The 9,833-nt window shown below is 48.7% G+C and overlaps 1 protein-coding gene and 1 pseudogene across 2 annotated transcripts; both read left to right on the top strand.

The window, feature by feature from the left end:
- The first annotated feature begins 457 nt into the window (after positions 1-457).
- Positions 458-4,235, top strand: LOC103647433 (phospholipase D alpha 1-like). The gene is made up of 4 exons (NM_001370945.1): positions 458-603; positions 1,573-2,573; positions 2,655-3,544; positions 3,643-4,235. The coding sequence occupies exons 1-4, from the start codon at positions 481-483 to the stop codon at positions 4,098-4,100; spliced, it is 2,472 nt and encodes an 823-aa protein (NP_001357874.1). The 5' UTR covers positions 458-480; the 3' UTR covers positions 4,101-4,235.
- A 13-nt stretch (positions 4,236-4,248) lies between these two features.
- Positions 4,249-6,752, top strand: LOC115035152 (uncharacterized; annotated as a pseudogene). The gene is made up of 4 exons (NR_163796.1): positions 4,249-4,511; positions 4,604-4,961; positions 5,705-6,119; positions 6,204-6,752. The product of NR_163796.1 is annotated as an uncharacterized protein (transcript).
- The last annotated feature ends 3,081 nt before the right edge of the window (positions 6,753-9,833 follow it).

The raw sequence follows: 9,833 nt of genomic DNA, 5'->3' as shown, positions 1-9,833 counted from the left end.
TCACCATTTAAAATCGATCACGAACATCAGGGACAGTTTACATCGCTTCCGGTTTGTAAAGAAAATAGACTCGTGGTCTATTTAATTTAGATTTTTTTTAATAATTTATAGAACTATTTGAACCGCTAGTAGATTTGATATAGTGCAATAAGATCTAAAGTAGATTTAGTTTCATGGATGATTTAAACTTGTGATTTTTTTGTGCCGGCACTGTTGCTTACGAATTTAGGGAATCCCGCTCGCTTCCATGCTGCAGCGCCTTTTGTAACATGCTGCACGGCGTTGTGTTTCGCTGACGACTAGCAAAACTGCATGGAATCGCCTTTGCTAGGAACGCATAAACAAGTGCCACCGGTGGTAGAAAGGGCCGCTTGTTTCTTCCCTTTGAGGGCCTTGCCAGGTCGCGGCTATAAAAGCTCACCCGCGCGCGCGCGGGAAGAGAAAAGCAGGCGGCAACGGGCCGAGCACGCCACAGGCATCATGGGCTCTCAGCAAGATGGAGACGCCACCGCCGGTGAGGTCGTCTACCTCCACGGCGTCCTGGAAGCGACAGTGTTCGACGCCGAGCACCTCCGCAACGCCGTCCACGGCCGGATCATGCAGGTAAATTTGGCACAGCGCATCTTGCAGGCTGGCACGCAGGCCTAGCTTCTCTCTGATTCCCTGTAGTGAGCTGTGCTTTGCTTTGCGGCCATGGTTTGCTTGCGAGCTAATGGATTGGCCGTCAAGGATGCCTCTCCCTTTTCGCTGTTCGTGGTCACCAACTGCCACTGACTGTTGGATCATCCGTCAGACTGACGAAACGTGAAACGCATTTTGCACCGTCGCTTGGCTTAACAAATCATCGTCAAAGACACTGAAATGACTGGTCTAAATATACATGGGGATTAATGCTTTAGGGGATGTTTGTTTGGATCATAATCTACTAAAATTATATAATCAAACTTACTTTCTCCATCCTGAATTAAAATTCGTTTTATCAAACTTACTTCCTCCATCCCGAATTAAAATTTGTTTGTCTTTTTTAATGAATTCATAAGATAATTAATGTATGTGTTTTGTATATGTGTATAGATTCATCATCATCAATTTAAATATAGATATATAAAACAAGTGTTACAACGACTACTAAATTAGGACAGATGGAGTATTTTTAAACTAAATGTTAGTTTAAATTAAGTTAGATTATATAATCTATATAAATTATAATCTCAAACAAACCGGACCTTATTGTGCATATTTGGTTATAGAAAATAAAGAAAAAAAAAGAAAGGAAGATTTTTATAGTATTCCCTCCATCCTAAAATTAGTTGTTTTAGCTCTAATTTTTTATGTCTATATTCATATGAATAATTATAAGCGTAGAACATATATTAATTATTATATGAATTCAGTAAAGAATTAAAACAAATTTTAATTTAGAACGGAGGGAGTACTACGTAATCTAATGACATGTCGAAAAGGAACAGACTTTTGAAAGGGAACAGTGAACTGGAAACCTTGTGTTGTGAAGATCTTGTGCACAGTGAGTCAGTGACCAATGGCGGCACGTGTTCTGTTGACGACGGACAGGCCATGGAGAAGATGCAGGAGTCCCTGGGCGTGCACTGCCTCCAGCACAGCCGGCTCTACGTAGACGTCGACGTCGGCGCGGCGCGGGTGGCGCGCACCCGCGAGGTGGAGTTCCACCCCACCAGCCCGGCCTGGAACCAGTCGTTCCGCCTGCACTGCGCCTACCCCGCCGCGGCGGTCACCTTCACGGTCAAGAATCAGCACCTTATCGGCGCGGGCGTTCTCGGCGCCGGATCCGTTCCCGCCGCGCGCGTCGCCTCCGGACAGCCGCTGGAGTGCTTGCTCGACCTCCGCGGCGGCGAGCACGCCCACGAGACGCACACGCCGAGCCTCCGCGTCCGCCTCCAGTTCTTTGGCGTGGAGCGCGACCCGTTCTGGGGCGCCGGCGTCCGCCTCCCTGACTTCGCGGGCGTCAAGCCCGCGTTCTTCCCGGAGCGGACAAACTGCAGCGTCACGCTGTACCAGAACGCGCACCTGTCCGACGCGTTCGACCCGGGGGTCCGCCTCGACGGCGGGCTGGCGTACCGGCCGGCGCGGCTCTGGGAGGACCTCTACGCCGCCATCCGCGACGCGCGGCGGTTCGTGTACGTCGCGGGGTGGTCGGTGAACACGGAGATCACGCTGGTCCGCGACGCGGGCCGTCGGGCGGTTCCCGGCGCCGAGGGCGACACTCTGGGCGAGCTGCTGAAGCGCAAGGCCGACGAAGGGGTGGCCGTGCTGGTGATGCCGTGGCAGGACAACACGTCAGTGTCGTTCCTCGGCAACGCCGGCCTGATGAAGACGCACGACGAGGAGACCCGGAGGTTCTTCGAGGGCACAAACGTAAGGTGCTTCCTCTGCCCGCGCAACGCCGACGCGTCGCTGACCATGGTGCAGCACGTCGAGACCAGCGCCGAGTTCACGCACCACCAGAAGACCGTCACGCTCGACGCAGCCACGCCGGGCACCGACGAACGCCACGTCGTCAGCTTCATCGGCGGCATAGACCTCTGCGACGGCCGGTACTATATACGGATGCGGTTGAGCTGCTGCTGCTGCAACAGAGCCCAAAGCTGAGCTAACGATGCGAGGTGTTCGACCAGGTACGACGACGAGAACCACACGCTGTTCAGGGACCTCGACACCACGTACTCCCACGACTTCATGCAGAACAACTACAAGCACGCCTCCCTGCGGCGCGGCGGCCCGCGGGAGCCGTGGCACGATGTGCACTGCAGATTGAAAGGCCCCGTGGCGTGGGACGTGCTCGCCAACTTTGAGCAGCGGTGGAGGAAGCAGGCACCGGATGACATGCGCGGCTGCCTGCTCGATCTGAGCCCGGCGGCGTTCCCCGACCCCGTCAGCTTCGACGGCAACGACCCGTGGAACGTGCAGGTGTTCCGGTCCATCGACGACGCGTCCGTCGTGGGGTTCCCCTCCGACGCGGCCGAGGCCGCCGCGATGGGGCTGACGAGCGGCAAGGACGTGACTGTGGACCGCAGCATACAGATCGGCTACGTCGAGGCCGTCCGGCGCGCGCAGCGGTTCATCTACATCGAGAACCAGTACTTCCTCGGTGGCTGCGCGTCGTGGGCGGCGGACAGGGACGCCGGGTGCCTGAACCTGGTGCCCGTCGAGATCGCGCTCAAGGTCGCCGCCAAGATCCGGTGCGGCGAGCGGTTCGCAGTGTACGTTGTGACGCCGATGTGGCCCGAGGGCGTGCCGGCTGGTGAGGCCGTGCAGGCCATCCTGCTCTGGAACAGGCGCACCGTGGAAATGATGTACGGCATCGTCGCGAAGGCCATCGACGACGCCGGGTTGCGCGGCCAGGCGCACCCCTGCGACTACCTCAACTTCTTCTGCCTGGGGAACCGGGAGGCGCCGCTCCCTGGCGAGTACTCGCCGCCGGAGACGCCGGATGAGGACACGGACTACTGGCGCGCGCAGGTGAATCGCCGCGGCCCCATCTACGTGCACGCCAAGCTCATGATCGGTACGCGCTCTCTAAAACGTCCCCTCTCCTGCGTTGTCACCTTGGACCTCGCAGCCTCATCTCACTGTCTTGTTGTGGTGACACACTATTGCGCGCAGTGGACGACGAGTATGTCATGGTTGGCTCGGCGAACCTGAACGAGCGCTCGCTGGCCGGTAACCGGGACAGCGAGATCGCGCAGGGGAGCTACCAACCGGCGCACCTGAACGGGCCAGGCGGCCGGGCGCGTGGGCAAGTGTACGGGTTCAGGATGTCTCTGTGGCACGAGCATTTCATGGGACGCCATGCCAGTGAGGACGCCGACGACGGAGCCTTGTTCCTGGAGCCAGAGAGCTTGGAGTGCGTACGCGCCGTGCGGCGAGCGGCGGAGAGGCTGTGGGATTCGTACACGCAGGACAGGGTGGAGGACCTGCCGGGGCACCTGCTCCCGTTCCCGATCACCGTGTCAGAGTTCGGCGAGGTGGCTGACCTGCCGGCCGACGGGTGCTTCCCGGACACGAGGGCGCCGGTGAGGGGGACGAAAGCGGTGAAGCTCCCGGACATCCTGACAACCTGATATGCTTGTTTAATTTGCTTGTATGGTTACGTCAGTTGTAAGCGCACTCCCAAAGAACGTTTCTAGTTCATTAGTTATAGCATACTAAAACATAGTGGTGTGCCAATAGAATTAAGAAAGAGGGGATGTAATGGTTTGAGGGTGTTTGGTTTATTTAATCACCCTCCTAAATTTAGTGACAAAACTTAAGTTTCTAAAATTTCTATTTGGGATACCTCTTTTAGTCACATCATCACCCTCTTTAGCAGTTTAGGGATTAAAAGCGACTAAACTTTATAGCAACTCATGTGAACCAATCCAAAAAGAACTTTTACAGTAAGAAGTCTTCTCTACCGCGTCCAACAACTCCCGTATTTCTCCCAATCTTTTGGCGATTACACAAACCGAGCTCATCCTCCCGCAAATATCCAGGTGCGAGATTCCTCCCCAATTGCAGTTGGCGCGCTATTTCCCTCCCTTGCGCGCCAAAACTCATCTGGGTGCGTATGTTCTGCCGCACGCAGGAGGGATCGAAGGAGCTATGGAGCGGTGCCGTGAGGGGCGTCTGCGGCGCTGGTGTGAGGGTTTGATTCGGAGGCAGCAGTGGATCGGCTTAGGAGACAATGTGGCCTAGCTCGACAAGAACAAGTCCGTCGCATTGGCGACCAGTTCCTTTGTCGGGTCCAATCGCCCGACGGCGATAGAAGGTTTGAAAGATCCGATGGTGAAGACCTAGGCTTTACCGGCGTTGAAGAAATTGCAGGTGAGATGCAAGGTCATGTTTCGTTGCAAAAAATCCTGGTTTTACGCCGCCGTACCGGGGCAACGGCGCCTCCTCAGCAAGATTTCAACACATAGACATGGGCAACACATTTATCAATGGTATGTATCATAATCACTTTGTTCAGATTTACTATTTCTTCACTACTTTTGTTTGTCAGAACTTTCACTGAATCATTGAGTTCACTGGGTCTTCTTGCAGCATATTATTTGTGGTATTTATTTTGTATACACTTTCATATTGTTCGCCGAAGAATTATTTACCTAAACCAATCGTAGGATGATAAAAAGTGGAGAATGTGTTCAGTGCTTTCAAGTGAAATATTGTTTGTGCTATTTGTTTTGTCAATGTATATTGGACTGTAGCATTTGCTCTTAAACTCTGAACTAAATTGTGATAATTCTGTTACTTGCATGGTAGCTGATGTTATCTCAAAGAGAATAGTAGCTCTTTTACATATAATGCATTTGGCCTGGCACCCATATACATGGTTTTCAGGTCGGACTTGCACATAACATAGCATTAGCTAGAATTTAAAATTCTATTTTCATACCAGAATGACTTACTTGAGTGTAGTTTTTTCATATGGATAGTTTCAGTTCTTGTTGGAAGCAAGTAAAAAATGTTTGTTTCAGTCATCTTTTAGTAACACATTTTCGTAGTGTTTGCACTTTCAATGTCAGAATAAGCGGGAGAAAATATGCACTCTAATTATTTCCTAATGGCAGAGATCCTAATCTCATACCCCATCAGCCATAATTTAACATTACTTCAAAACTGTGCACAACTTCACTTTCTGCTTACACTTGCCTCTTGGATAAGTCAATTTAAACGAACATTGTAGGGAATGGATTTTTTCCAACATGATGATGGATGGAAGCATGCAAGGGGATGTAGATAACTATACCAACACAAGTGTTGCACAGTATTCACAAGCAAAACCTGTTGGGACACCAGCTCTTATTGCAAGGCCAAACCATAAGACATCCAAAAAAGTTAGTGATCAGAAAGATGAAGTACTGGTTTCCGCATGGTTGAATGTAAGTTTGGATCCTGTGGTAGGGAAATATAAAAAAGGTGGCAGGTATTGGTCTCATATTTATGAGTACTTCAATGAACACAAGCCATGCCAATCACAGTGTACCATTAATTCTTTAATGCACCGATGGGAGACCATTCAGAAATGCAAGAATAATTTTTGTGGTTGTCTTGCACGGATTGAGCTACGACATTAGAGTGGCACCACAATGCCGGATAAGGTACTTACTATGTTTCCGGTATACGATTTGTTACAGCTTAATTAGTTTATTATCTCATACACCCTTGGATTTTGGTTTGTGCAGGTTGTGAAGGCATGTGCCTTATATAAATCTGAAGATGAACAACATAAGGCATTTCAATTCATGCATTGTTGGAAAAAGTTGAGGACACAACCAAAATGGCTTGCTAAATTTGACAAATTGGTTGCTGCTAAAACTTAGAACAAGAGACAGAAGACTAGTCCTGATGGTGATGCTACTGCAAGGGTACCAAGTGAAACATGAGCAGGTGAGGTCCAAGGCGTAGAGGATATTCAGTTGACAAGGCCTAGTGGAAAGAAAAAAAAGCTAAAGCAACACCGTTACAAGAGAAGAAGAAAAGTGTGACAACAACATTGGAAAATATGTGGGCACAAAAGAGAGAAACTGATGTTGAGAAAGAGCTAAAAAAGAGGAGTGGTTCAATAAAGCCTTTGCACTTGAACAGGAGTGAGTTAACAATGAAAAAGAACTTGTGGAGGTGAGGAAAGAGGAGGTTCAATTGCAGAAACAAAGAGATGAAGAGTGGATTATGACTATATGTCCTCCATGTGTAACTAATATACTTGTGCATATGTATCATGTTTTTGTGTATGCATCATTTGCAGGCTCTAGTACCTAGGGAGAACACGAACCTGTTATGGGAAGGAGGGAATAATGCTTAGGGCTTGTTTGGAATCAAGGGTAATAGAGGGGATTGAGGGGGCTAGAATCCCCTACTATTCAATTTTAAATAGTGAGGGATTCTAGTCCCCTCAATCTCCTCCATTCCACTTGCTCCCAAACAAGCTCTTAGTGTGTCAACTTGTAGTATTTGTCCCAGTAGTGCTTCTGGCAGTGTTCTTGAGAGTCTTTTGCTGCGTTAATGCGCGTGCGGATTCTGCAACTTGGCTATAAAATCTAGCCGCCGCACCCCCTGGTCCTCCACCAGTGCCATCCGCGCGTCGTTATGGTCTTCCCCGACGAGATTATTTACTGGGGGCGTACCAATTGCTCGTCGGTGATTGAGAGCACGGCGGAAACACAACCCGCCGCGGTTGACCGCCGAATGGGCCACCGCCCCGACCTCGAAGACATGGGGAGGCATCGTCGATGTGCACAAGATCTCCTCAGGGCGTCTCCACGGGTGGATACTGACTGGAGCTCGCGAAATTCGTCATAGGAGCTTCATGCATGCCGTGATTCCGCCATGCGCCGTCGACGTGGTGCGGTGAGTTTCCCTCCTATGATTGTGCCTTGTCTCCCTCTTCATTTAGCGCTCAGCTTCAATGGGGATCTGGCATCTGGCATGGCCTGTGTATGTCGCCGACGAGCAGCGCCGCCGGGGGACTGGGCACCAGTGGCTGTTGCGCCGTCGGGAGGAAGATGGTGCCTGCGCCGTTGGATCCAGTTGGGCGGCTGGGATTAGGTGTCGACGTACCCCTTCACGCGTATAAGCTCGGCCGCTGGATCGGATCGGTGGTCAAGATTGACTCTAACAAAACTAAATCGTGGTCGTTTGATCTCATGCGGGCGGCTCAGATTAGATCTAGGAATGCCCCCTTCTACGATTGATCTGGGCCGTCCAAACCTAATATGGCGGCTCTGTGCGCACGATACCCCTTCGTCGTGGCATTTTGCAACAGTGCCCCTGTCCTTTATAGAAAACGACCCGCTGTCCATCTCTGGGTGGATCCTGAATCTTGGGAATTTTTTGCGAATTAACCCCTGCGTTCCTCTGTTTTTGACGCCCAGTCCAGAGAACAATAAAAATAGAAAATTAATATGAGAAATAGATTTTTAATACAAAAATAAATCTCGAGACTTATATAATTCATATTAAATTCATTTTAGCTCCAAATTAATTAGTTCCAGAGACATTAATTTTGTTTTAATATTGTCTACCACTTAGTACCTCTCTTTAGCAATGAAACATGAATTAAAATTATTCATCGGAATTAATCTATACCATGTACTCAATAGCTCGAGAAATTCATAATTCAATCACCGCAACTCCGTTTTGATCTATTCTAGTTGCATTAGTCTCACAATAATATTTATTATCATCTGGTAACTTTGTTTTGTCATGAAATATAGGTTAAAATGTTGCACTTAGTCTATGCTATATTTAACCACGTGGATCTTCGGAAAACCATAACTTCATAACCGTAGCCCCGAATTTAGCGGTTCTCGATCTCGCGATCTCGTAGCGACACATAGATTATTATTATGCAGTTTATTCTTATGTTTGGTGTGATGTTAAATTTGTCTATACCATGTTTGTTTGTATTGCTACGTTTAGCAGTGAGGACACGAGCCACTTGAAGAGCAAGTCGGTACCTGGAATCTCAAGTCTCAGGCAAGTTGTGCCCTTGATCACTTCTTTTTACCCAATCATGTTATGATTAATCATAATGATCTGATAGGTTAATTTTGATGGGACCCAATAGGTTACCCTAGTTTGACTATCTTTATACCTTGTTCACCACTGAATTTTTGGGTAGTACCTGCTATTGCTTTATGTGGTTTTGTGTATAGAGATACATTTTATTCATGATTATACTTTTATTATCAGTTTGTTAATTACTGTTCATGACAAGATCATTATGTTAATTGGAACATGGAGAACCACCCGGGAAAACAGTGCAAGGGCAGTAGGGGAGTGGATGACTACCTTACCCGAAAGGGGCAAGGGTAGTAGGGGAGTGGTCAGTGTAGGGAGGCCCTTGGGATGATTTTGCTGTGATGGCGGTCATGCGAGGGATTCCTGCATTGGAGCTTCGTATAAACTGTAGCGGGTTTTCTGAAGCTAGTGGAACTTTGTAAAGGCCTCGTAGTATTACCCTGCCTCGCCTCCTCGGTAGAGGTGTATGGGATTGGCCGTCTCTTGGCAGATGGGTAACATGACTTGTGGGTAAAGATGTGCAACCTCTGCAGAGTGTAAAACTGGTATACTAGCCGTGCTCACAGTCATGAGCAGCTCGGACACTCACATGATTAACTTATGGAACTAAATTCAATTTGTCATATGCATTGCATCGCATGTGATGTTGTTACTTCTGTTCTACTATTTAATTGGGTTGGTATTTACTTATACTTAGTAACTGCTAATAAAATTTTGACCAACTTTAAAAGCAATGCTCAGCTCTAACCATCCTCTTTGGTAAGCCTTACACTTCACGTGAGCTCCCACCTTTGGCGAGTTCATGCACATTATTCCCCACAACTTGTTGAGCGATGAACGTATGTGAGCTCACTCTTGCTGTCTCACACCCCCCACAGGTCAAGAACAGGTACCACAGGATGAGGCGCATGGAGGATGCTGCGATGTGTTCGTGAGAGGTCTAGGCCATCGTCTCCCAGTCAACTTTGGGTTGCTGGACCGTTGTCTCCTTATAATGTAATTATTTATTTATTTTGTACAGAACTCCTATTATATAGTAAAGATGTGACATTCAATCATGTGCCATGATTCATCATATGTGTGAGACTTGGTCCCAGCACACCTGGTGATTATGTTCGCGCCCGGGTCTTGGTGGCCCTAATACCGGGTGTGACAGAAGTGGTATCAGAGGAATGTTGACTGTAGGACGAAACCTAGATAGAACCGGACAACCATTATCTACTTATCTTTGCTACTCTGATTCTTTTCTAAACTTTTTCTTAATATTTTTTCATCTAATTCTGCTTACTCTG

Source organism: Zea mays, chromosome 2 (genome assembly GCF_902167145.1).
Source record: "Zea mays cultivar B73 chromosome 2, Zm-B73-REFERENCE-NAM-5.0, whole genome shotgun sequence".
NCBI lineage: Eukaryota > Viridiplantae > Streptophyta > Magnoliopsida > Poales > Poaceae > Zea > Zea mays.
Note: the sequence above shows the minus strand (reverse complement) of the source record. Positions and strands in the feature narration are given on the sequence as shown.